At 50.6% G+C, this 26,914-nt stretch overlaps 2 protein-coding genes across 5 annotated transcripts in view; one reads left to right on the forward strand and one right to left on the reverse strand.

Moving 5' to 3' along the window:
* Nucleotides 1-11,460, forward strand: part of FANCI (FA complementation group I) — an 81,922-nt gene extending 70,462 nt beyond the window's left edge. For 2 of the 3 annotated variants that reach the window (XM_060097359.1, XM_060097358.1), the window contains exons 28-38: nucleotides 208-259; nucleotides 1,092-1,219; nucleotides 1,319-1,387; nucleotides 1,573-1,666; nucleotides 1,945-2,132; nucleotides 3,210-3,263; nucleotides 3,346-3,405; nucleotides 6,416-6,487; nucleotides 8,442-8,537; nucleotides 8,796-8,894; nucleotides 9,863-11,459. In XM_060097359.1, coding sequence (XP_059953342.1) covers nucleotides 208-259; nucleotides 1,092-1,219; nucleotides 1,319-1,387; nucleotides 1,573-1,666; nucleotides 1,945-2,132; nucleotides 3,210-3,263; nucleotides 3,346-3,405; nucleotides 6,416-6,487; nucleotides 8,442-8,537; nucleotides 8,796-8,894; nucleotides 9,863-9,925 — 975 coding nt within the window. In that variant the 3' untranslated portion in view covers nucleotides 9,926-11,459. Of the gene's footprint in view, nucleotides 1-207; nucleotides 260-1,091; nucleotides 1,220-1,318; nucleotides 1,388-1,572; nucleotides 1,667-1,944; nucleotides 2,133-3,209; nucleotides 3,264-3,345; nucleotides 3,406-6,415; nucleotides 6,488-8,441; nucleotides 8,538-8,795; nucleotides 8,895-9,862 lie in introns of all 3 variants that reach the window. The other variant, XM_060097360.1, reaches the window with a different exon arrangement.
* Nucleotides 9,776-26,383, reverse strand: POLG (DNA polymerase gamma, catalytic subunit). 2 transcript variants are annotated; one of them, XM_060097361.1, is made up of 22 exons: nucleotides 25,677-26,383; nucleotides 22,608-22,803; nucleotides 21,525-21,689; nucleotides 21,286-21,432; nucleotides 21,057-21,136; nucleotides 20,070-20,252; nucleotides 19,810-19,964; nucleotides 19,516-19,642; nucleotides 18,321-18,557; nucleotides 17,254-17,374; nucleotides 16,960-17,046; nucleotides 16,541-16,648; nucleotides 16,042-16,202; nucleotides 15,268-15,321; nucleotides 15,060-15,177; nucleotides 14,489-14,624; nucleotides 14,141-14,387; nucleotides 12,618-12,740; nucleotides 12,322-12,490; nucleotides 11,986-12,194; nucleotides 10,860-11,020; nucleotides 9,776-10,286 (listed from the first exon to the last, which is right to left on the reverse strand). In XM_060097361.1, the coding sequence occupies exons 1-22, from the start codon at nucleotides 26,300-26,302 to the stop codon at nucleotides 10,228-10,230; spliced, it is 3,669 nt and encodes a 1,222-aa protein (XP_059953344.1). In that variant the 5' UTR covers nucleotides 26,303-26,383; the 3' UTR covers nucleotides 9,776-10,227. The 2 variants fall into 2 exon arrangements, with proteins under 2 accessions (XP_059953344.1, XP_059953345.1); XM_060097362.1 differs by lacking the exon at nucleotides 10,860-11,020.
* Nucleotides 26,384-26,914: the final 531 nt, after the last annotated feature.

Below are 26,914 nucleotides of genomic sequence, written 5' to 3' on the forward strand. Positions count from 1 at the left end.
TATGCTATATTTGAGAAAAGTATCAATAAGTCTTCTCATAACTTTGGACTTATTTTTATGCTCTTTTTAGTAGATTACCACTTTAGATCCAGGCACATGTTTTAGCAGGTGATTTGCTTAGACTTGGAAAGGTCTAGGGCTCTTTTAGTCTGACAACACCTAGGTCTGTCTTTTGGCATGTTTCTGTAATATCTGTATGATCTCTAGTTTGTGCAGATGTTATCCTGGACAACTAAGATTTGCAAGGAAAACAGCTGGGGTAAGTTTCCTGACATGTTTCCTTTTAGGCTTTATATAAAATCATCACCACCAAACAACATTTAGAAAATTCACCAGAGTGGCCAAAATGAAAAAACCACATACAATACCAGTACCAAGTGTTGGTAAGAATATAGAACAGTTGAACCTCTCATTCGCTGCTGCTGGAGCTGTAAGTTGGTATAACTACTCTGGAAAACTGTTTAGCAATATCTAACTACTAAAATTAAACGTATGCTTATGATCCAGCAGTTCCACTCCCAGCAAAAACAGGTGGAAGAATTCTCACAGCAGCACTATTCTGATAGGCAAAATCGAACCCAAACATTCATCAGCAGTAGAATGGATCAAGGGATTGTGCTGTATACACACAGTGGAATACTATAATGAGAATGAACAAACTCCACTGACGCACAACATGGAGGACTCCCACACACATAACATTCAACAAAAGACAACAGACAGAAAAAAGAGTACTTACTGTACGATTCCATTTAGACAAAGTTCAAAATCAGACAAAACTGGATTACAGTTACAAGGCAGAATAACAGTTTCCTTGGTGGGGGGAGGGGGCAGTTCTGGGGTGCTGGTAGTGTTCTATTTCTTGACCTGTGTGCTAGTTATGCAGTGATAGTGACTAATAATGGGAAACATCTCCCTGACTCGTGGATAGAAGTGCACCTTTGTGGGAGAGCTGCCTTGATGGGAGTGTGTGCAGCACAGGAATATTGTGCCTGAAACATAACGAGCTACATGTTCCAGTTAGGCACCCCACACCCCACAAAGGACTGACTTGGATTTTAACTTACCTTTTCTTTCCTTCCTCCTCCTAGAGGATGCCTCATTTTGCAAGGGCTTGATGAATTTGCTCTTCAGCCTCCATGTTTTGTGTAAGAGTCCTGTGACCCTGCTGCGTGACTTGTCCCAGGATATCCATGGACATCTTGGAGACATAGACCAGGTACCATAGTGAGCCTTTAATACAACACCCTGAGTTGGGGATAGAGGCCAGGGGAGCAGCCTTACTGTCATTATATCTCACCTCTCTTTCCCTCCCCAGGATGTAGAAGTGGAGAAAACAAACCACTTTGCAATGGTGAATTTGAGAACAGCTGCCCCTACTGTCTGTGTAAGTGTTGATCCCCGACCCTTGGGAAATAACCTTGTCGTACCTTCCATTTTATTCCCTGTGAAGAGCGAATTATAGTGGCTCGCGTCCTGAGGCCTGTAACCCACCCACAGGTGGCCATGGTTATCATATTACACCAGCAGCTGTGTGCAATGAGCCATGCCAGGCATTCTTTTCTTTCACAGTTACTTCTTCTGAGTCAGGCTGAGAAGGTCCTAGAAGAAGTGGACTGGTTAATCACCAAGCTTAAGGGACAGGGGAGCCAAGAAATCATACCAGGTAAGTTAACTAAAATCTGAATTTGAGGACTGCATAAAAGCAAATGCCCTGAGCTCTGTTTGTTTGTGCTAGATTTCCAAAGTAATGAAGGAAGTAGAAGGTAGTGTGCCTTATGACAGCATGATTATTAATGTATTCTGCATGAAGAATTAAATACATGCTCATTTTCCCTACAGACTTCCTAGTTAATGATGTTTCGTTGGTTTCTAAATCTCTTTCACTTGAGCTAGAAAATAAGGCCAGTTGGGTTTGAATATGCCAGTTTCCTTTCCTTTCAGAAGAAGCCTCTTCTCAGGCAACCCTACCAAATCATCCCATTGAGAAAGCCATCATCATACAATTGGGAACTCTGCTTACATTTTTCCACGAGCTGGTGCAGACAGCCCTGCCGTCAGGCAGCTGTGTGGACACCTTGTTAAAGGACCTTTGCAAAATGTACACCATTCTTACAGCGCTTGTCAGATATGTGAGTATTGGAGAGACAATCATTACTATCATTCTGTCCCACCCAGCCAGGACATTACCCACTGCTGCAGAATGCCCCTGTACAGAGAGCTCTTGCCTACATCTTTGCAAGTGATGGTTTGATCAGTAGGTGGCAGCCGTCTCCACAGGCCCGGAAATAACAGTTGAGGCATAATTCTAAATCTGTTTTTAGAGGCCCTTGTTTCTTTAGCATATGAGTATGTAGCACCTGATGGAGAGTAAATGCCTCTTCAAACACCTTCTAAAGACTCAGTCTAAACTATACCTATAGAACTTAATCTGATTCCAATTGAACAAAAAATTAGACTATTTCAGACCAGTCTGGGCACTGACAAGGTGTTTGTTCCTTTAACAAGTGGGTGTTAAATGCCTCACAGGTCAGGTACTAGGGTAGGGAATAAGTTTATTTTTTAAAAATAAAAGGCATAACTTGCCCTGGGTTTAAATTAATGCTTCTTAATATCTGTTAACAAGAAACTCTTTTTGTACTTGAAATATTTTGATTCTCAGCAGACATTCAGAGAGTGATAAGAACTAGGTAATTTAGTTCTGATTCTAGCAACGACCCACATTAAATACTTAGAAAGGCGCAGACAACCCAAGAAAGATAGTAGACCACCTCACACCATGTACCCAAACAGCAGTGTGGCCATTTCTGAGAAGGTGCAGCTCTGGCTACAAGGTATGGCTACTAAGCTTCTGTGGTAGAAATACTGAGAACCTCTAATCTTTATTGGCTTTTTCTAAAGCAAATACAGCAAAGTCATTGGTTTTCTAGATGCAGGGACTACCAGCCTGAAGGATTTTTAAAGCAATAAATGGAACAAGTCAGAAACAGAAACCCTTTATTACCTGCTGTCTGGGAAGCTTTGGAGCTTAGAGGAGGGGAAAAAGGAAGCCTTGAGTCTAGGATTCTCCATGAATATGGTAGCTTATTTTCTTTTCCCTCCCCAGTCAGAGCAATAAGTCGTACTCCATTTGCTCACTGAGTCACTACCTGTAGTTTCATGGGACATGTATATAGGAGGGCATGCTAAATCTTGGAACCTTTTGTTAGTATCTCCAGGTGTGTCAGCACTCCAGAGGAGTTCTGAAAAATATGGCGAAGCTGGTGAGTTGAGAATGCCTTTCCTAGGAATGGGGAGAGCATCTTATTCCTACAGTAACAGTGATTTCCTTCTCCTTTGCTGCAGGTGAAGCTGTCAGGTACGCATCTGACCCCGCTATGCTATTCTTTCATTTCTTACATACAGGTAAGTGATTCAGAGTCTGTACCAAAATGCATCTTCAAGTAAGAAAGGACTCCTTATATTCCCAGGGGACCACTAGGTCACCTGAGCTAAGCGTATATAAAGTTTCTTCCCTACTTACAGTAAGCCAAAGGTGCCCATATGAGAACAAGCCAAGGTTTGAAGTCTTTACAGCAAGGAAATCTTTTATTAAAAAAAAAAAAAAGTTTGATTTAGAGAGAGAAGGCATTTGATATGTGTGCACTTGGAGCAGGGGAGAAACAAACATGCTTGGGCTTAGTGACTTGGTTTATTTCTGGGTGATTCCAAATCCATGCCTTTGGGCATCCTTTGGGAATGTAAGTAAAGTAGCGGCATAGTGAGAATGTATGAGGTGATGCATGGCAAGTGCTTAACACAACACCAGGCAAGTGTTCTCTAATGTTAGCTGTTCTAATACAATGAACGTGGCCTTACAGCATCGTTTCCCAAGCTGAACTCTGTGGAACGTTCTGCCAAATAGTAATATTAGGTATTAAAAACACCAAGAACAGGACTTCCCTGGTGGTGCAGTGGTTAAGAATCTGCCTGCCAACGCAGGGGACATGGGTTCGAGCCCTGGTCCGGGAAGATCCCACGTGCCGCGGAGCAACTAAGCCCATGTGCCACAACTACTGAGCTTGCGCTCTAGAGCTTGCGAGCCACAACTACTGAGCATGCGTTCCACAACTACTGAAGCCCGCACGCCTAGAGCCCGTGCTCCACAAGAGAAGGCACCGCAATGAGAAGCCCGCGTACTGTGAAAAGGAGTAGCCCCCACTCGCTGCAACTAGAGAAAGCCCACATGCAGCAACAAAGACCCAACGCAGCCAAATAAATAAATAGGTGAATAAATATTTTTTTTTAATTAAAAAAAAAAAAAGACCAAGAACAGTTAGTTAAGAGGCCAAGCTGAGACTTGAACCCAAGTACTTTGACTCTACAACAGAGGTCAGCAAACATTTTCTGCAAAAGACCAGATAGTAAATGCTTTTAGGTTTTGCAGACCATACAGTCACTGTCACAACTAAACTCTGCCGTTGTAGCATAAAAGCAGCCATAGTCAATACACAAATGAATGAGCTTGGCTGTGTTTAATAAAACTTTATTTTGAAAAACAAGCAGTGGGCCTCTGGGTTGTAGTTGGTTACCCCTTGCTCTAGAATCATACTTGGTACTCATTGACATGTAAAATGTTGGGAGGTTTTGGGGTTTTGTGTTTGACCCCATTCTCAAGCTCTTCTGCTTATCACCAGGCACCTTCTAGACTATCTTTTTTTCTACATTACACAAAAACCAGTTTATGTATTCCCTGGATATTTCTCCCCTTCTCGATTCATATTTGACTTAAAGCCTTACTTGACAAGTCAGCTGATCCCCAGGCAAACATTTTTCTCTTTGTGAGATGTGCTTAATGACTGACCTTGGGCAAGAGCCCATGGTTCCACTAACTCCAACTTCTATCTAGAAATCTGGATTGCATTTGCCACATCTTTCAGAGAGCTGTTTATTCTCTTATAGCCCCTTTCTTTTTCTCATAGCCTTGGATCTCAATGGGAAGAAAGCAATGAAAGCCATTGCTCCAAAACCCTTAGCATCCTGTTCAGAACTGTATACCTTTAAAAGATGCTTCTGGGCTTCCCTGGTGGCGAGGTGGTTGAGAATCTGCCTGCTAATGCAAGGGACACGGGTTCGAGCCCTGGTCTGGGAGGATCCCACATGCCGCGGAGCAACTAGGCCTGTGAGCCACAGTTACTGAGCCTGCGTGTCTGGAGTCTGTGCTCCACAACAAGAGAGGCCGCGATAGTGAGTGGCCCCCGCTTGCCACAACTAGAGAAAGCCCTTGCACAGAAATGAAGACCCAACACAGCAAAAATAAATAATAAACTCCTACCCCCAACATCTTAAAAAAAAAAAAAAAAAAGATGCTTCTCTTCCAGCTACAATTTTAGTCCTCCCTGAATGAGCAGAAATGGGCAGTAGATTGGGTTGATTTAGGGAGTTCCAACAAGGTCCCATGTTGGGTACAACTTTTAGGAAGTGGCTCACTTCCCATTTGGTCCACATGAGTTCTACCTATGGCTGCTACTCTGCCCCTCCCTTAAAAAGTCTTCACCCTCTACACTGCCTTCCAGGGCCAAAAGCAGGTTTCTTCATACCAGCATCTCTGGGATCCCTACATTTTCTTATTTTCCAGAACATGCCATGTGGACCAAGCCTCCTGCCTTTCATATAGCTCCAGTAGTATAATTTGTCTCCATTTGCAGGTCTCTGTTTTTAATTCTTTTCCTTGTCACATGGAACATGGTTATGTTCCATTCCTGGAGGGCACAGAACTCCCCTTCAGGTAATAGGTTCCTGTTTGTGTACCTCACACTTGGGTGGTCTCTCCTGACTCATGTCTCAATTCTTTTCTGCCTTATCAGAATCCTGTTCTTCTTGGTTCCCTTTCTTATTGGTTCTTCCTTTTTCCAGGAGCTCTTTATTCTCTAATTATGTACAACATAGGGAAATAAGTGTTCCTGTGACCTTTAAACCCTTCTGGAGCATGTAACCACTTGTCATGTAAGATACATCGCTCCGGGAACAGCTTCTCCAGCTTCCTCTTCTTTATGCAACCCTTTTAGCTAATGTCCCAGTTGGGAAACACCTATTCCTACTTAACCGTGACAGTCCTTTTGTGCCTCACTAGTCCCTTGGCTGCCCTGCTATACTAATGCTTGTTCCTGCCCTCACTTCCATGTGCTAGATGCATCCAAGAGCAAGATGGTAAACCTGCCAACAAAAAATAGAAAAATATCTGAGGATTATAAAGCATCCCAGAATGCTTCCCACCTTCCGGCATCTGCTGCAGGATAATCTCTTCACCCAGACTTGGTCCCCCTAAGAGTTCCCCCATACTCCACTGTAATCATCATACTAGAAATTTACCACTAGCCTGCTAGCTCTACAGAACAATCTTCAGCAATGACAGAATTTGTTTCTATTTCTTTAGAACAAGAGTAAGAGCCTAAAACATACAGGAGAAAAGAAAAAGGAGAAAACCGCTGCTGGGCCCACAGCCATGGTAAGCTGCTGACAGTGATCAAGATGTGGTTGCTGAGACTTCCCTGGCAGTCCAGTGGTTAGGAATCCGAGCTTCCACTGCAGGGTGCATGGGTTTGATCCCTGGTCAGGGAAGTGGGATCTCGCATGCCGCGCAGCACAGCCAAAAAAAAAAATGTGGATGAACCTTGAAAATATTATATTAAGTGAAAGAAGCCAGTCAGGAAAAGACTACATAATATGAGTCCATTTATATGAAATGTCCAGAAAAGGCAAATCTAAAAAGACAGATTAGTGGTTGCCTAGAACTGGGGAGTGGGGGGAAGGGGGGTGTTGAAGAAACTGGGAAGGTGCCTGCTAAAATGGGTGTAGGATTTTGGGGGTGTGTGAAAACGTTTTAAAATTGATTATGGTGATGGTTATACAACTCTGTGAATACACGAAAACACACCGAACTGTACAATGTAAATGGGTAAATTGTATGGTATATGAATTATATCTCAGTAAAGCTGGGGGGAAAATGTTTGTGTATGGCTCCTTCTCAGCTCATGGACTTTATGTTCAGATGGAACATCTTTTTGGTCTGAACCAAAAAACATATTTATTCAGGAAGTACCAGAAAATCTTGAGCTCTTTCTTTAAAAATAGAAATAGCTTAGGATAACCATTGCAAAGGAACTGGTTTTAGGAGAAGTTAGTGAGTGCAAAAGGTGCTCCCTAATGGATGTGAAAGAGTTGGAGAGGGTGCAGGGATGTGGGTTCTCTAGTGCATTGCTGGCAAAGGTGAGAATTCATTACTCTCTCATAGGGGCAGTGTGGCAGTAACTGCTCAATTTTAGACCTATACATTCACACACACACACTCTTTACTACAACAATTCCATTTTTAGGATATAGAAATTGTAAAGGCCTATGTATAGAATAGTCCTAGCAATGTTGTAAAGTAAAAGTGAAATATTGGGAAAACTAAGATACCCACTAATAAAGGACTGGCTAAATGGGTTTATAAGTACATTTATACTGTAGAATACTATGCAGACATGAAAAAAATACAAATCTAAATGTTCAGATACAGGATTCTCTCCCAAGATAATGTTAAAAAGAAAAAAAAGACGAGAACAATGTCCTCATTTGTAGTTTAAAAAAATATATATAGAAACATGTCTATGTATATAAGAAACATATGGAAGGATCTGCAAGTTACAATTCAAGTTGAGGGGAAAGAGATATATTAATACCAGCAATGAAAACTCATATGTAGACTAGAGAGAGGAAATAGAGGTAGTGTAGAGTGGGCTCATTGTTACAAGAATATCAAGTCAGGCAACCAAATATCTACAAATAGTCCATCCCTCAGCCAGTTTCTAGATAACAGATATTTAGGAATTATAAATAGGAGGATTCATTGCAATCTCCATTAGCATTTACGTCCTTTGCTGAGAGTGAACTGTTAAAAAAATCTTAATTACTGGTATATAAGTAAAACTGCATTTGATTGGAAGACTGACTAGCTTTCTCCCAAAGCCATGAGCAGTTCTGCTACAGACAGCTTCAGAGGACTTCAAGAACCCTTGAAGGGACTTCCCTGGTGGTGCAGTGGTTAAGAATCCACCTGCCAACGCAGGGGACACGGGTTCAAGCCCTGGTCCGGGAAGATCCCACATGCCGCGGAGCAACTAAGCCCGTGCACCACAATTACTGAGCCTGTGCTTTAGAGCCCGTGAGCCACAAATACTGAAGCCTGTGTGCTACAGCTCCTGAAGCCTGCACACCTAGAGCCCATGCTCTACAAGAGAAGCCTCTACAGTGAGAAGCCCCACACTGCAACGAAGAGTAGCCCCCGCTTGCCACAACTAGACAAAGCCTGCGCACAGCAACAAAGACCCAATGCAGCCAAAAGTAAATAAATTTATGTAAAAAAAAAAAACTAAACACGTTGAACCCATAACTTAGGTCTTCTCTTCTTTGCCCCGTAGGCCAGAGCTCTTCGGGAAACCAAGCCAATCCCTAATCTCATCTTTGCCATTGAACAGTATGAAAAATTTCTCATCCACCTTTCCAAGAGGTCCAAGGTAAACATACTCTGTTTTCTACCAATTCCATTTACCCTGTGAAGGGACCTGGCAAACTGAAGCAACACAACTGCAGTGGGGGAAAAATCTACAGTTCTCTTCTGTTTCTGATCTGATGGCCTGAATCCAAACATTCATGGATTCAAGTGGGTGTGTGCCTTCCTAGAGGAACTGATGGGTTTGTCAGAGATGGTTTAGGCTGTCCTGGGCAGGACCTATCAGTAGGAAAACGTGCCCATGTTTACAATCCTGTCACAGGTGAACCTGATGCAGCATATAAAGCTCAGCACCTCACGAGACTTCAAGATCAAAGGGAACATCCTGGACATGGTTCTTCAAGAGGATGAAGATGAAGAGGTCAGTGCCTGCTTCTGACTAAAGTGCAGCAAGCCCTAGCCACCCTTTCTAACTGGGGTTAGCAGCCTGTCTGGGGGCAGCCACAGGTTAGTGGAGGGGCAACAACCACAGAGAACGGGCCAAAAGGTGGTCAAAGATGAAACAGGCTCCTCAAGAGAGGGGTTGTAAACTTGGAACCATACCCAGTTGCCCAGGCTTGTATACATTTTGGGTAGACATTTCCAGAAAGGGGGTGATGAAAACAAGGCCTTCCTATGGGTCTTCCCTGTGTTATTTTGAACCATTGGAAAATCACGAGCCCAAGCATTCTGGCTCAGAAAGCAGTTTACTTCCCCTTTTATCATGCCCTCATTTGAAGGAGGGCCACTCTATGATCAGCTCAGGTAGTCATGCCAGTTTCTTATCCTCCTTTTGCCCTCTGATAAAGACTAAAGGGAGAGGAACAAACCAGTTACAGCAGCACACCATAAGCCCTATAGCATCTCTGAAGTAGAACTCAATGTTTCCTTACCTCTAGTGCCTAAAATTTCTATCACCTCAGGTTTGTCTTAACATAAACTGGGAGTTTACATAAAACACCCTGGATTTCTAGCTTCTCAAAAATTTTTTTTAACTTACATTCTTCAGTTTATCACACTCCAAGCCATAATTCACCTGGCCCCGTCCACTCCCTCTGCCTACTAGGCATTTGAGTTCAGGGGAGTTATGTAGCATCTTGATGCCCCTTCTCTGTCATCTTGTCCCACGCATGTTCCCAGGTATAACAAAAGCCCCCCCAAAAAAAGTTAGCACCACCTTACTCTACTGTAGAACTTTCCCCATCTCCAACATAACTACCTCCCAGGAGTGGGAAAGGGGAGAAAGCATGACTAACACAGGCTTTGATGAGAAGATAAAGGATCTTTGTTTTTATTTCCACTGCCTCCGAGCAGGCTTATCACATTTAGAGCGTTACTTCTCTCCCCTAGGGCACTGCATCAGAGCATGAGGGACAGAACAAAGAACCAGCCAAGAAGAAAAGGAAGAAATAAATGAAATGCCTGAGTTAATGTGAACTTTGGGGCTTCTGCTTTCTTTTTACCCAACAAGCAACAATGCCCCCTTGTCCTACAGCCTGCACCAGTGTTGGCATCTTGGTTCTGAACTCAATTGCACCGTCAGTTAGAGGCAATCATTCTTGGCAGGTCCTGCTACTGAAAAATGGCTGGCCTTAGGCAAGCCCTTTTGCAAAAAGCACAGCTGAAAGCCTGAGTTTAGGAGCCTGCACTGCCCCGATGAAGCTCCACGGGAGCAAATACAGAGCCTCCAGGCAGAGCTATGGTCCAGGCTGGCTTCATTTTTCCAGGGAGCCTTTGGTGAGTTCAATTATCTGGTAAATATCCAGTGCTTCACCTGAAAAATAGTGCAAATTGGTTAGGATGCTTCCTCAAGAATTGTTAACTCACAGGTCAGAAGTGAGAAAAGGAGCTTAATTAATGTTAAGGTCAAAAAGTACCGAAGGGTTCAGAGTAATTGCCAGGAATGGTAATGTTACATTTGGGGGGGATCTGTTTTCTTTTTTGTATAAAGTAAGTTTATCTTAGACACACAGAAAATAAGCTTTCTGATTTACTTGTTTGGCACTCAAAGCACAGTTTTTTCACTTAAGAATGTACTTTGACTTTATACAGTACATCTTCAAACATTTCCGTTGTGGTTGAAGAGGGAAGGGAACAGATGGAAGAAACCAGAGTTTCAAACATTCCTTCATTTACTATGAACAGTTTTCTAGAAACACATGCCTTTGTGATTTGAGCGTCATGCTCACTTTGGAGCCAGGGCACATTATAAACTGAAATAGCCCAGAACACAGCACAAGAAGTAGACTTCTTATCCTCTGGTGCCTCAAGCTTCGTGTTGTCCAAGACCACTTTCTAGTCTGCCTCACATCCTATGAGTAATGAGGAACAAAGGTGTTGTGCTCACCCTCGGGAATCCCGTATCTCCTTTCCATCCCAGTTGGGTTGGAAGGGGTTTTACAATCCATGGTCACTTCCTTCCTGAGGCACTGGTCGATATCGACTGTACTGAAAAAGGCGACTGACTGGGGCAAGTCATTCAGACCCAGCTTGTAGGCAAACATGCACCTGAAAGAGACCCGACCTCCTCTCACAGTCATGTCCCTGCTGCGAATCCAGGAGAGATGACCTGGTATCTGACAGCAAAGCCTCCCCCCAGCCAGCTCTGTTCACTTAGCAAAGAAAGCTGAAGGGCCAGCACTGCCCGCTATCCAGCAGCCGAACACCTCCCGCTGAGACACTCACGTGCAATTACGGACTCAAAACACACCTTTTTTTTTTCCAGTTTGGTACACTTTATTGATGTCAAAATTTCAATTATTGGGCCAGAATTTGAATATACGAGGACTTTCATTTTAGCTTTGTTAAACATAACCCCCCAGGAGATGATTAAGAGGGCAGCGGAGACAGTGTTGAGTATTGTAAACATTCATTATTTACCCATTCATCAGGATAGATCATGGTTCCCAAACTGGTTCTGGGGCAGATCAACATGAAACTGTAACATTTAATGTAACCATATAAACTAGGAATTTTACTACAAAAAAATACAACTCAATATATGAAAAAATATGTTTTTAAAATCACATTTGAGTTTCCCCATTAACAATGTTTTCTGTCAGTATTCAGAATAACAAACTTCTGGCACTTAAGAATTAACATTTACGAATGGAAGAAAATATCTCAGTTTCCTACGGGTTGAGAAAAGCCTCTGTCACTTGATTTTCAAAACAGAAAGGTGTGTTCTGAGGGGAGCACAATTTGAGAACTACTCTTTGAAACAACTGCCCTGGCTTCTACCTCCTCACCACCTCACTGATCTAGTCTTGGTATATGACACTTTCAATCCCCCAAAAATTTTTTCTAAAGGTTGAGGCCAGTCTTTTTTAAGACTGCTAGAAGTTTTAAGAATCAGAGATAAAAGTGGGAACACTTACTTCTGGGGGGATGAAAATTCAGATCATGCTCAGCCCGGTCCAAGCCCCACATATCTGGTAGATGGTCAGGCCAGAGAGGCCACGGGCCTTGCCTACCTGGTCAAGAGGTTGGTGATCTGCAGGGCAAGGGCAGCGCGGTAGCGGTCCTCCTCCCGCACCAGGTAGCGAACCTCATCGTGGATGCTGATGCAGAAGCGCCCATCAATGGCAAACTCCTCAAACAGCCACTTCATGGCCACAAGCATGAGGTGTAAGTAGTCCACAGCGGAGCTCTGCACCACCCAATTCACACGGCTGGTCATAAACTGGGGAGGGAAGGTAGGCACAGGCGAGAAGGGTTAAACCACATACCAGTTCACTAGAGTAGGAGGTAGTACAGGAGCCCTGCCCTCCCTGCGACCCTCTCCCCACGTTCCAAGGGTAGTAGGATACCTCCCCCCGGACAGCAGAGGGCTCCAGGGCTCGGGTGATGCGGCAGCCCAGCACCGGGGTACGTGGTGTGTCAGACATTGCAATGCTCTCCAGCTTATTGAACATTTCTGACTCTGTGCCCCCCATCCAGGCTCGTTCAGCAACCACCTCCCACTTCTTCCACTGTGATCTGGGGGGCGAGGAACAAAGAGAGGGCAAGCTTTGTCTTTTAGCATCTTAGAGCTAAAAAAGCATCCCAGCTTTCCCCAGGCCAGCCCAGAGCCGCCCTCCATCCTTAACACACAGACAGTTCTCACTTCCTAGAAGTTTCTCTCTGGATCTTGCGTAGATCCTGCAGGGAAACCCAGCCATCCTCGGTCCTGTCCACAGGGAGGTCCAACTCCCTCAGCAGCCACTCGCCCTCATCTGACAGCCGATACCTGGGGGGGGGGGGGGGCAGTGTCACAACTGTCATTCCCACGGGAACGCCTCTTCTATGCCAAACCCTGGGCTAGGAGTGTTCAATCCCCTCACTCCACTTCCACAACCACCCTGGGGTCGTGCCTTTCCCCTACAAGCTCCACTTCAGAGGGGAAAAAGGCTCAGAGATACTAAGTGACTTTGTGGGATCACACAGCCAGGAAGAGGGAGAGCCTAGACAGGAACCCAGGATTCTGGGGACTGCATGAGGGTAGCCCAATAAAGGACAGACTCCAACACGAGAACCACTACTGTTATTACTGTCCTAATGCCTTAGACACTGCACTGCCCCATGACCAACAGGTGGCATGTAGTAGTCCAGGAGGCAGCAAGAACTATCACCCCACATTGGGGGGGGGGGTGCACGTAGCGGGGATAGAACAGGCTACTCCCTGAAAGGGAGAGGACAGAAGACAGAACCTACAGCCAGGCCCGACTGACCCTTCTCAGTCCCCACCGCCCCAGACTCCCAGCTTCAGTGCAACTTCAGACATTACCAGGCTCGTCTCCAGATGGCTCCAGAGCCACGCCACTCACCTTCTCAAAGGTGCACCAGGGTTTCCCCACCACCCCTCAGTCCAGACTCCTCTGTGAGGCCAGCAAAGGTTTCCACAACTAAGGCCCAACCTCTTCTGTCGTCACTGCCTTGCCTCCGCCAGCACACGCCGCCCACGGTGCGTGCCACCCCCAACCCCATGTCCTCCTCTCACCTTCCTGGACAATACTCGGCTCCCCTTTTCTGCCTTTGTGCAGTTACTACTGAACTGTCATCACTTACTTAACTTTTAGTCTTTCCATGAGGAGGTCAGCTAATTAAACGTGGACACCATATATTATACCCATGCAAGTCATAAAGGCACCAATCCTCCGTCACACTCGATTCAGGAACCCTCCTAGGAGGCTGCCGAGGCCCTGAGCAAACAATAGGTACTATGGGCGGAAGCAAACTGGAAGCCTGGGAAGGCCTTCTCCTCTGTCAAAATCAGTTTAAAGTCTCTGGTTTTCCACAGGCCCTCCCGTCAGCTGTCTTCTACTAAACCGCCTGCTGCGCTTGCTCTCACTCCCTGTAGGCACGTGAGTTTGCAACCCCACTGTTACTGTTTACTCTGCATGACCAGAGCTCTGACAGCATAACAAAAGCACAGCTTTAACTCTATGAGGAAAACTGACCATTAAGCAAGCAGATGTCACAACCCAAGAACCAACCACCCTAGATCTAGGTCATGGGGGTCTGGAGGAAGAGGGGCCAGGTGAGGACTCACGTAATGGGAAGAGGTAGAAAAGAAGGGGGCGGTAAAGGTAGTAAAGCAAGCCTGAGGCCCTGGGGTAACGTGGCTGTGGATGGGAGAGGCACCCTCACCTGCGGAGGCCCTTGGTGACCGCATACATCTGTCGGGCCTTCTCAGCTGCCTCCTGCCGCGTGAGCCGGTGGTTGAACTGCATTAGCAGGCGCTCAGCGAAGGGCTGCCCGGCCCCATAGATGCGGCCATAGTTGAAGACCTTGGCGTGCTCACGGCTGATGCCCACTGTGGCAGCTGTCTTACTGTGTAGATCGGTGCCCCTGCTCTTCCTGCCCTGCAGTGTCATCCACCCAAAGGCTGTGCAGCCTGGGGGGCGAGGCAGGAGTGAGAAAACAGGCTTCAGAAATACTCCTCCCGGCGAGGCATCAGGCTGCCACCGCTTTGCTCCAGCCCCGGCTCCTGCTCACCATGCATGCCGGCAAAGTGGGCGTCTCCAAGCACAGCTGCAATCCACAGCTCCTGTGAGTCCACATCAGCACCCACGAGGACGTAGCCGGGCGGGGCCTGCACCATGGCCTTCAACTCACTGCCTACTCGGTCAGGCTGCAGGAAGAGTGAGGTCAGACCCGACCTAGATACCCCAGTAGACTCCTCCCACCCATCCCTGGAGCCTGACTAGACTGAGAATGCTGGAGCCCTTCCTGAAGGGATGGTTTTAAGGAATGCCAGCCAGCAGTGCCCCGAACTCCACAGTTCCAGGTAAAGAATCCCTGCGCCGTGCCTGGCTCTATACCCGGCCCCATCTAGACTCCACACTAGCTGTGCCTAGCATGCCTTGTCAATGTGTGGCCAGGAGCAGGTGCCCAGAACATATCTGCTGAAAAGCTGGATGAGTTGTGAAGCTAAATTTGAACTTGAGTCCTGCCTGACCCAGATCTTAGGTTCCTTTTCATGCTCCTCAGCAAAGTCCCTCTGCAACCCCAGCTTCTAGACACATAGGAGAGGAAGGGCAGGACCAGAGATGCAGAGGACACATACCCGGGCGTTGCTGGCAGTGAGCCACGTGGGCTCTACAGCCCGTCGAGTGATGGTGCCAGCGGTTACGACCTGGGGCAGGATGGCCCCATAACGGCCTTCCTCATCATAGTGTGGGTGCCTGGGGGGAGGACATGAGGCTCAGCAGCTTGCTTGGGTCCTAGGACCCGCCCCCATTTTCCCGTTCCCACAACCACTTGCCAGGACATACCTGGTCACAGCACGGGGCAGAGCTGACCTGGGCAGCCACACCACCATCTGGGAGCTGCAGGGACAGACGGATTGCTCAGCACAGCCACAGGGAGCACACTCCATCCCCCATCACAACACGGCCCTCATTTGCCCAGCTTTGGGGGCCGCTGTGCCCCCTCCTGGCCCAGCCTCAACCCTCTTCCCACTGACTTGACTCAGGGTGGGCCTAGCATCTACCGTCTAGGAGCATAAGCCACCGGGAACTGGCTAGGCATCTGAGGCAGCTTCGGCCCCCATCCTGGAGTATCTATGAGGCACCAGCACCAGCCCTGCCACCACTGCGTTTTCCAGGCTCAGGGCAGACTTTACCAACCCATCACAGCACCCTTCTCACAAGAGTGTGCCGCTGGCAGCCACAAACCCCTCAGAACTAGCCTTCGATCCATTTGCCATTCCCAGCCTACAGGACCCACTCCCGGCCCCCAACGGAGTTTACAGGCTACTAGCCCTCCATGGAAGGGGCCGCAGAGCTGGGAGGGGCCACCAAGGTCCTACAGTACCACTCTTTTTACGTAACAGGGAAACTGAAGCTGGAGAGGGAACGAGCCTTGCCCACGGTCCCATGGCACCAGGACCACAAGCAGCCAGGCCTCTAGGCCAGGCTGTCCCTCCACTGCAGCACAGGCTGTCAGGGGCCCCTGGCTGGAAGGCAGGGGAAGGGATCCCAAGACTGCAGTAACCCGGCCAGAGGCACGGACAGAAAGCATGTCTCTGCCCTCCCACGGTGACCCACCTGATACGTTTATGGGCATTCCTCCAAAAAGAAATCATTTTGTTGATTTCCAAGGCACGGGGCCCACTGGCACCTCCTGGGCCAGCCTGCAGGGTGCCGTCCTCCATCTTGGGCAGGAAGTCTTTGGCAAAGGGGCTGCCCACATTGCAGCTGTTACCATCCTGAAGAGAGCAAAGGAAGCAGGGGCTGGAGGCACATGGCAGACCCCTAGCTGGGGAACTGATGCCCAAAAGATCCTATCATGTACCATATGTGGCACAGACACCTGACATGCCCTGTGTCATTTAATTCCACCACCATGCCCCTCACCATCCAACTGGCAGAAGGAAGACAAAGCCTCAAGAGAGATGACAACACTTGTCTGAGATCATACTCTGCGCCACTACTACCAGCATTCCTGCAAAAAGGGAGTCTCCCTGTTTGAGTCACTCTGGAGGCCTACTGTGTGTCCTGAGCACAGCGAGGACACCACAGAACAGGCATGAACCAGGACACACACCTTGTGAGGCAGCTTGAAGAACCAGCAGCCGGGGATATCCACATCATTGTAGGGTCCGTTGCCATGGTGATAAGCTGGCTGGCTGGCTTTTGGGCTACCAGCAGCAGTCTGTGGGGGCCACACACCTAGATCAGGCCCTGCTCCAGCACCTGCATTCAGCGAGGGCCATGGGGTAGGGGGTGGGAAAAGGGCCTGAAATGGCGAGCAGGTAAGCTGGGAAATGACAGGATGGCTATGAGGTCTCAGGCTTCCTCCTTGGCCTCCAACAAGTACGGGGCCACCCAAAGGCAGGGCAGCCATCTCCCAGCTCCCCAAGACCCTCGGAATTCTCTGGGGGGGAAAGAGCTACTTGAGCACAAGAGGAGGGCCCTGCCACCCAACACCCACCCAGACAACCCCTGAGCAGGTGCCCAGCTCACCAGAGCTGGGGGTTGACCTGGAACTGCCATTCGCAAGTTCTCCATCCTGGCTTCGGCCTCCACTTCTAAGCAGCCCATTTCTTCCACCTGGATGGGCCCAGGTACCAAGAAAGTGAAGCAGGGGGCTGGCTTGGCCCAAATCCACCACCCCTCCCTGCGACACGCAGACAGCCCAGGACAGCCTGAGGTGGGCAACTGAGCGCATCCGGCACCCCGCCCCCACCCAAAAGGCCACCCCTTCCTTGAGGGAACAGAGCCCCCTCCCCAGAGCTCAGGCTCAGAGCCCACCCTCACCGTCTGCCACATGGCACTGCTGTCGGTGAGCAGGAAATCCTCAGCCAGGTCTGCCTCCTGCGGCTCCAGCTGCTGCTTCCCCTGTTCAAGACAGTGCTTCCTGTACAGGGACTCGATGGCTCTGCGCAGAGAACAGCAGCAGCAGCCTCTGGTTACCAGGTGCCCCCTCCGGGCCAGGCAGCTCGCTGGGGGCCTTCCGCAATTCCCTCCGTTTAGCCTCAGAATCAGCTCTGAGGCGGAAGTGGACAGCACTTCCCCTGGTTCACAGACAGGGAGTGACAAATTGAAAACGACAGCACAATGGTGGCAGGCTGGGTTTCGAGGCCTGGGCTGACTCAAATCTAAGCGCTTCTCCCCAGAGCCGCCACCTCCCTGGGAAAAGGTCTGGGAGCTCAGCAGTGGGAAGTCAGGGCCAGGCCCTGCCCCAGGCTGGCTCCTGCCCGCTCATCCATCCTTCAGCTCCAAGGGAGCAGGCTGATCCCTGCCTCTCTGTCCTAAGACCCCACGGGTGGTTCAGGCTGCCCCGCAGAGCCAGGACTCTCAATTCTGGGGCACTTCAAGTGCTATGGCTTCTCCCCAACACCTGCCTGTCAAAAGCTCAAGGGTTTGTGAGCTCAGACAAGAACCTGACTTCCCTAGGCCTTTGTTTTGCCAACTCTAAAATGAAGATAACCACAGGACTGCCTGGAGAACAAACGAGGGAAGCACTGTAAAATGTTTATTAACACAGAATATAATCAGTGCTCAATAAATTATACTCAAAAAAGGGGGACAAAGCTCATCCCCCCGTCACTTCCAATGGCCCTCCCTCTGCACACTCCTCATGTGAGGGCAGCTGGGCTGCCGGGCCCAGGAGCAGGGCCTCAGTCCCACCCACTCCAAGCACCACGCCCTCAGCCCCACAGGGCTCTGAGGCCCAGACAGAAAAGGCAGCCACCAAACAAAGAACTAGAACCCAGACTCTCAGACCTGAGCTCTTTCCACTAGCCTGAGCTGGGTTTGGTCTCTCCAGCAAGGGGAAGGTGTGCCTAGCCTCCAGCCCCTTCCTCCCTGAGCCAGAGCCTTACATGTAGGGGCAGGCCACCCCAGCCGACGTTAGGCTGCTGCCTGGCAGCACCTTAGCCAGGTTGTCCCGCCGCCCGGGCACCAGGTATCCCCAGCCATGCCGCTCCGAGTAGTGCAGAGGAAAGCCGTCCCAGGTCAGCGCCATGAGTTTAGGTGTGACCCGCATCTGGAGACTGAGGAGACTGGGGCCTGGGGTCCACGCAGGGTCATCTAGCCGGGGACAAAGCTTCCGATACCACCTATGCCCCGTCAGAAGAGAGCAGTGTCATGGTAGTCGGGGGAGGACAGTGTGTGACGGCAAGGGCCCCACCCACTCTCCAAGACCCCAAGGCTTTCTGGTGACCTCAGCCTACAGTCACCATCCCTTCCCTCTGGGATACAGCCAGGACCCCCCCCAGAGTCCCCTAGAATAATTCGAATATCCCAGAAGGAAAGATCCTATGTCAGCCCCCCTGTACTACTCAGAAGCCAGGACCCACATGCATAGCCTAGGGCTGGACTCCTTCCCCAGCTCCATTTCACGCAGGGAAACTGCCCAGAGGAGCAAGTAGATCTGCCCTCCCACCGCTGCTCTAGAGGCACACCAGGGCCTTCAGAGCTCCATCCCTCACGTGCTGTTCACCGGAGCCAACGCAAGGGTGAGGCAAGTGAGGCACTCAGGGCACAAAATTTACGGCGGCCTCATCTCAGGCAAATGTAAAGTTGGCACTCTGCTGTTCACCCTGGCTGCCCCTATTTTCTCATCTCTGCCACTCCATGGGGTGTGAATGAAGGGTCACCTCCTCAAGGAAGCCTTCCTTGATCTCCCCAAGCAGAGTCAGGCACTGCCTCAACACTGATGACTCTTCTGTCTCATCATGGATATAAACTCCAGCTGCGCTGGCTGGTCTGCACAACTGGCTCCTCCCAGGGAGAAGCTACTAGAAAGAAGGAGTTATGTTCCTATTTGTACTCTCGGAGGCTACTGTGAGGCCCAGCACACAGCAGGTGCTTAGTGCACTTGTACTGCTTTAGTCCAGTGACCCAGGGGTCAGAGCAAACTAGTGAGCAGGACTGGAAGATGGCAGGAACAAATGGCAGCAGGTTAGTAAGGGCCCATATGCACACCACCCCGTGCTGGGGCCCAGAATAGGGGTGTCCCAGGGTGGAGGGAGGGGTAAGGATGGCCGCTGGACATGTGAGGGAGACAGGGCTCACCCTGGGTGCCCAGGAAGGTGCTGGGGCCGCTTGGGCAGGAGCTCTGTGGTCCCCCTCAGCTGCTCCAAGGAGGCGCGGGCCATGACATCTCGCTGAAACTCCTCCTCCTCACTGGGGGGGCCAGGGTCTGCACAGGGTCGGGGAGGACAATCAGGACCAGAGAAGTGTCTCTCACAAAGACCTGCCCAGCCTACTCATCTCCGCAAGGCCGGAGCAACCCCTTCCAAGGAACCCCTCGGTCCCAGGACCTTCCCAGGGTCCATCCCTGCCCCACCTCCCGCCCATGTTCCCCACCTTCCTGATCCTTGGGATCCCCAGGAGCCTTGGGCCCCTCGACAGGCAACTTGCTGGCTGCGGCCGGCTCCTTCGTCTTCACCTTCTTTGCCTTCTTCTGCTTAAATTCCTGTAGGTCCCACTCTAGGTCCCAGAGCCAGGGATCTTCTTTGTACCTGCACAGCCAGTCCACCAGGGGAGGGCTAAGGCCAAGCCGAAGGCCAGCCCTCCCACCTGCCCATCCCCTGCAGGGGGATCCAGCCTGCCCAAGGCCTGGCTACCTCTCTCCTGAGAGCAGCTGGCAGGCATCGTTGGCCAGGTCCATCAGCGACTTCTTCATCTCCCACTGGAGCTCCTCATAGGTGCTCTGTGCCTCCGCCAGGTAACGCTCCCAGTTCTGGTTGACAGGCAGGTAGGAGACACCCATCTCCAACATGCCAGCCAGAGTCACCGGGTGGGGACACCTTGAGGACAAACACCAGGGCTGCCATAAATGACCACAGGAGGCAAGGCTTTGGCCCAATCCCTGGGCCAGCCTGGCGATCCTCAACCCAACCACCCACGTCAGAGAGACAGCTCTACCGTCTCCCAGCCATGAGACCCTGGGTAAGTCACTTCATCTCTCTGAGCCTAAGTTCCTTCATCTATAAAATGAGAATAATATCATCCCATCCTCAGGGGTAATGGGGGGAATGACAGATCACAAAAATGAAAATGGCTGTCATTTGCTGAGTAATGACTAAGTGCCAGGCACTGTGCTACAGCCCCATACACACAAAAGATCATACAAGAACCTCACAACTGTAGTCAAGTATATTTGTGTACGTTTCACAGATAAGAGCATTGAGGCTCAGGGAAACCCAGTAACTTGCCCAAGGTCAAATGAGTTGGATAGGATAATCAAGATTAGAACCAGGTCTGGCTGACGCTTACGACTCTGACCACATCATAAAACTGACTCACTAGCAAACATAACCAAGACGGATGTGAAGTCCTTGGCTCAGGATCTGGGTTCAGAGACGGTGCTTAGCAAACCAGGACCACACACATGAAACAAGCACAGCCTCAGCGCCCCCCTCCAGGGCCTCTGTAGAAACCCCAGAGTCCAAGGCCCAGGTGGCCACCACTGGACAGAGTGGCTCCATGCTCTCAGCCCAGAAAGGCTAAGGCCCCCAGCCTGAGAAAGGCCCAGCACCACCTGGTTACGGTGGGCCCGGGTGCCAGGAACCCACTGACCCCCATGGGTTCCCAGAGGGGCTCTCCCTCACCTCTCCAAGAAGAGCGGTAGCTGCTGCTGGAAAACCTCATAGGTGGCCCACACGTCCTGGGCACAGTACTGCATCAGGTCCTGGCACAGGCGACAGGAAGGCGCTGGGTGGGCAGCCATCCCACTACCACCACCGGGCCTCTCAGGGTCAGGTCTGGCAGCTACACTCCCCAGGGTCACTAGGGGTCTGCCACAGCCCATGTCCCCAGAGCCCCTCTCCACCACCATACCTGGAAGTTCTCACGGATGTCCTTCATGCTACCCTTGACAAACAGCTCGCGGGGCTCCTTCTCTAAGCGAGGCCCCCCCACGTAGAGGCTGTGCACGTCTGCCAGATTATTGACACTGCTGATGTCCAGCCAGTCCCAGGATGAGATCTGGAGGCCAGAGCAAGGGACACAGCAGATCAGCTCGGTCTCAAGCCAGACAGGCCGGCCGGGGAGGGCCCCCCCCCACAGTGTGCTCTCACCGCTGGGCCGTTGGCTTTGCTCTGGGATTTCTGGCCTCGCCGTGTGGGGTGCCGGGCCTTGTGCTTGCCCTGCTTGGCTGCCATCCACAGACTGCGCTGGAAGCTGCTTAGCCCTGAGATGGCCATGTGCATGCTCATGGTGTCCAGGAAGCGCATGCGGGAGCCCTGAGGAGGAGAGGCTGCAGCTGAGGGGCCAGCCTACCCCTGCTTCAGTACTTCAGCCCACCAGCCCCACCTCAGCCTCCCCTCCCAGCCCACAGCCTCCCAGCGCTAAAGAGTGTTTTCATGCTTGCTCACGCTTGTCCCTCCACCTGTGAGGGGCCTGCCTTCTCAAACCCTAGCCACCCTTGAAAGCGCAGGCCTGGTTGAATCCCAACACACAGGCCTTCCCAGCATCCAGCAACAGCTCCAGGGGCACCCTGGCAACAGAGTGGCCAAAACGAGGCCTTCCAAGCTATCAGGCTGGGCCCCCAGCCCTGCCGCTCAGAAGCTCTTGTGGCCCTGCGCAAGTCAACAAGGCTGTCTGAGCCTCAGCACACTCAGCTAGAGGCTAAGGCTACTCTCACCTGCCCTGCCTTTCTACTAGGGCACTTTTTACAGAATTAAGAATTGCCACACTATGGTTCTGAGTGTTTGATGTGTGCACTGTTCAAACCCTCTCAACAATCCTATGAGGTAGCTTCTGCCATCTCCCTCTTTACAGCTAAGGAAACTGAGGCTCAGTTTCCTTAGTTGTAAAGGGATGTTAAGAGGCTCATGCTGCTCACCAGTGGCCGAGGCAGGATGGGAGCCCAGGCCGTGGGGCCCACAGCCTCCAAAGACCCACGCTAAGCTCTAAAATGCCGCACAGAGATAAGGGCCATTAGTACCCTGTGACAACTCAGGTCCTGTGCCAGGCAGACCCTAGGGACAGAACAGCTGGTTACAGGGACCACGGGCAGGGCTGGTCAACAGGAGGCCCTGTAGCTTCTACAAAGGCGATGGAGGCACTGGCCAGGAAAAGAAATGCCTTCCCTAGCCACTGAGAGCAGGGCTCTTAGCCCACCCGGTGCCAGAGCCTGCATTTGGCCCCATGAACCATACCCGGATCAGGTACTGCTCCCTGATATGGGCCCGGTCGAAGCACACGTTGTGCCCCACCACTAACTGCTCCTGCCAGTCTCGCTGGGTGGGGCCGCCGGCACTGGCAGGGACCTCCAGGGGAATGAGGTCAGCCGGCGACAGCTGGCTGGTCCAAGAGTAACGCTCTTCCACCAGCCGCCGGCTGCACCAGGAATACCTGAGGGAGGTGAGAGGCAGGCAGGTTCAGCATGGAGGCATTCAAGTTCCGCCCCACAATCCCCACTGCACACCTACCACCACATGCCAGGCCCTACACTAGCAGCTAGGGGTACAAGGGAGACCACGGGGTGCTCCTAGTGCTCACAGAGCTAGAGGTCGGGCGGGGTGCTGCCCAGGTATGTGTTGGGAGTGCGGAGGAATTACAAAAGCCTCTTTACTTTTCTACCTCCACAGAGAGAAAGGGAGCTAAGTGCCACAGTCCCGGGGGTCCCGGATGGGCATTCAGCCCGGGCCATCAAGGTGTCTGTTATGCCCAGGGCTCACCAAGTCTGTGCTTGGCTCTGAGGTGTCTTAATGACCGTTATCAACCCCTCACCTCTATAAGCACAAAATGGCTAATGTTCAAAGTGCTAGTGAAGAAGAGAGACAGTTATAATAAAACCCAAAGTGGAATTTTTTTTTAATTGAAAGTGGCAAAAAAAAAAAAAAAGACAAATGCTGCACACGTGTACAGGATGAATCATCTGACGGCTGGAAAGATTCTGAAGGACAAAGAGCGAATCACGCACCTTGTAGAAGGTGCTGTGTCTCTGAGCAACCACCCTCAGTGAGAGACCAGGGAAAGTGTCAGAATGGAGGAAATGTATGCACATGTGCTAGGGTTGGGGTGGGAGGGGCAGGGGATGAGTGCTGCCTGCTGGGGGCCGGACACTGTTTCAGGAAAAGGCTGGAGTTTGCTCAAGATTCACAAGACTAAGTGTGGGGAAATGGCCGCTGAGCAAAAGCCTTTTGTGAACCACAGATTACGCCAAAGGGTCAAGGCCACTCAGCATCAAAGTGAGTGACGAGGCCACGTGTGGCCACCACAGCTGCGAACAAGCTGCCTGGTTCCCTTACGGTGGCGAGGAGGGGTTATCTGCCGCAACAGATACAACAAACATAAAACTAGTTTCTTTGGGGGAAGGGGTTACCAGCAAAAAGAGGTTCCTAGTGTTAAACCTGGTAAAATCTAACTCACACTCCAAATGATGGCAAAACGCTCAAGTTGAAACCTCCTCCCCTTTCAATTCAACATGTCAAAGCCCTCAAACACAACACAGAAGAAAAGGCTGAAGGATGTCAAATATTTGAGGCTGTGGTGATGATGGGGACTTTAGTTGCAATAAAAAGCCAGACTGGTGTCAAGATCCGGGTCTGCAGCTGTACATGAGAACCATCTTGTTAAATTTATTTGTGATAAAAAAAGAAGAACGCCAAAATGCAAACACCTCTGGCAAATTTAAGATGAGTCAGGACCAATGCCGTTAACACTACACTTTTCCTGTGAATCTTAGATCGGTGTTGACAGCCTGTGTAATGTCCCTCTGGCCTGAGGACCAAAGCCCTTACCAGCAGCCTTCGGAAAGCTGCCCTCTGGGCCGTTCAAGGCTCTTCCCTCCCACTGGAAACGGCGGGCTGCTCAGGAACCTGATGTTACGCAGCCACACGGCAGGGATGTGCCCAGGTTAAAAGTGGACTGCTGTCAGGGCCCGTCTGGCACCTCCCGCCCCCCACCATAGTCAGGCTCCCAGAAGGAAGGCCCCAGCATGAGCCCAGTCCTCAGCAATGACTTCTGCCGCCAGTCAAACTGCACAGTGCCCCCAGTAGCACCGGCAAGAATGGAATGAGAATGAGAGGAGGATGGGAAGGACAGGGAGAGAAAGAGATGAAAAATTAGGAGAGGAAGGAGGAAAAGAAAAGGGGGACTTCAGGGAAATTGGCCAAGAATGACCAAAAGATCAAAAAACAAGTCCTTCTTATCACTGGTTTCCTAATTGTCTTTCAGCCACCACAGTCTACTTTACTTTCTCAAATGATGGACAGTATTCCCTCTATTTTGACCATCAAGTTACACAGTAAGCACTGAGATTCTCATCTTAACTGGAACTACATCACTGAGGAATCATCTAGTTTTGCTCTTTTCAGCCGTTAATGCCTACCTTATCTATTTAGCCATGCTTTCACCATTTTCAACTGCATATTTAACATTTCGCAGCTTTCTTTACAAAGATGTAGCTTCCAATAGGAATAAAGAAACTGCCAACTTTTTTTGCTGGCCATGCCTGAAAGCATTAAGGTTGTAAATAGTATTTTAATCCTGGAATGAAGAATAAAAAAGGGGAGAAACAGTACTGCCATCATTGTTTGAAAAAGAAACTTGGGTAGCACTTAGAAAGTTATTTAAAAAGAAAAGAGAGATTGAATATACCTTTTGGGGACAAAAATGCCTGCAAGCCTGCTTGGAAGGCTGGGGGAAGGAAGCAGTTTCTCAGCTGGGGGTGGTCATGAGGCAGGGTGGGGTTACCTGAGGGGAGTGGATATTTGGAAACACTGAAATGGGTCGGGGCGGCGGGGGGTAGCGGGATTTGGTCTGCATTTAAGGGAGCAGCTGGGGATGCTGAGTGTGCTATACCGCCTGGGACATTCCCGCAAAAGGGAGGTTTCTCCTGCCCAAAATTACCAATAGCATCCCCAAATGGAAACACCGTTCAAATGTCTTGGACTAACTTCTCAGGAAGCTACTAGGGCAAGGGGGAAGGCACCAAATCAAGGTGATCTCAAGTGGTCTCCCGGTCAGTCTCAAGTTCAACACACGTGATTCTCTGCACAGCCCCTATCACCATGTGACATTTGCTTGGGTGTTGTTTACTACCCATACCTTCCTACCAGAAAGTAAGGTCTGTAAAAGCTGGGGTCAAGGCTTGTTTTAGTTCACCACTGAGACCACAGTCCCTGGAAATCCACCCACCAAACACATAGTGGGAGCTCACCAAACTATTAAGCTGGGCCCCCCACGTGTGCTCAAGTCCCCTGACCCCTGCCCGTACTCACCAGGCCGAGGGGGATATGGCCACCGCCAATGTGGGGCAAGTTCCCTCTGCCAAGCAGACCTCCACGTCGAACACCAGGGCCCGCTCCTCGGGGATGGCCACGGGTTCGGCCTCCCCCGCGGGGCCGTACCGGGTCCAGCCCTCCGCCCAGGCCCAGCTCGGGGGCCGGGGGGCCAGCTGGGCCTGCAATAACAAGTTGGCCGCCTCCAGGTAGGGCAGGCTCTGCTTCTGGGCCAGGAGGCGGAAGTGCTGGTCCAGGCTGCCCCCGTAGAGGGGCGGCAGGCGCAGCTCCACGTCGGGCAAGGGCGCGGCCGGCTGCCCCCAGAGCCCGTGCTTCTGCAGGTGCTCGACGCTGCGGCGCACCGCGGCCTCGCCGGGCATCTCCCCGCCGTGCCCGAAGATTTGCTCGTGAAGCCCTCTCGAGAGCATCTGGATGTGCAATGGGTTGTGCCGCAGCTGCCCGCCCTCCGAGGACGGCACTGGCGGCGGCGGCGGCGGCGGCGGCTGCGGCTGCCCGTCGCTGGGGACGGGGCCGGAGGCGGAGCTGGAGACCCAACGCCCCGGAGCTGGAACCGGCCCTGGCCCGACGGTGGCGCCGGCCACCTTCCTCCAGAGCAGGCGGCTCATGGTTGGTGCAGGGAGCCCCCCGCTGGGAGTCAGCACACCTGGCTTTGGGCTCCAGCTTGGCAGCTTCTACTGGCTGAGAGACGTGGAGAGAGACACGTCCTGTCTCTGTTTTCCTGTCAGTGAAATGGTTCTGACCATGCCTGCCTTCCACCACAAATCCTAAAGGAGACAGATGATATACAGTGTTACTAATGACACACGTAACATGTGTGATATTAAAAGCCATCATTCCTTGAGCATTTTCTGCGGCCCAGGCAGTGTGCCAGGCGCCTTTAGGTACATTTTCTCAGTGAATCATCAAACAACCTTGGGAAATAGCAATACCCTTCCTGAGGAAAACTGAGGTTCACGTAAGTTCATCAGGGAAGGTGACGGCCGTGGTTAAGAGGGCAGACTCTGGATAGGAGGACGCGGCTTTGAATGCCGGCTCTGGCTCTTACGAGACGTGTGACCTTGGGTAAGCTCCTTAGGCCCCAATTTCCTACTCTGTAAAATGGGGTTACGGATTCTACCTGTCATACAGGGCTGCTGTTTGGGTGACACAGGGCGAACACGCCGCGCAGCCCGGCCCTCTTCAAGTCCTCGGCAAATGGTGGCTGCCGTTATCGCGAC

Source organism: Mesoplodon densirostris, chromosome 4 (assembly GCF_025265405.1).
Source record: "Mesoplodon densirostris isolate mMesDen1 chromosome 4, mMesDen1 primary haplotype, whole genome shotgun sequence".
In the NCBI taxonomy this organism is placed as follows: domain Eukaryota; kingdom Metazoa; phylum Chordata; class Mammalia; order Artiodactyla; family Ziphiidae; genus Mesoplodon; species Mesoplodon densirostris.

Bases quoted from the DNA above. Each gene is read 5' to 3' on its own strand.
- POLG (XM_060097361.1), bottom strand. From the start codon at position 26,302: ATGAGCCGCCTGCTCTGGAGGAAGGTGGCCGGCGCCACCGTCGGGCCA. The intron at 15,178-15,267 runs GTATGTCCTGGC...TCCTCCCCCCAG, and splicing joins CTGCCCCGTGCTGTGACCAG to GCACCCACACTATGATGAGG. The intron at 12,741-14,140 runs GTGAGGGTGCCT...CCCCCCCCCCAG, and splicing joins GTCACCAAGGGCCTCCGCAG to GTATCGGCTGTCAGATGAGG.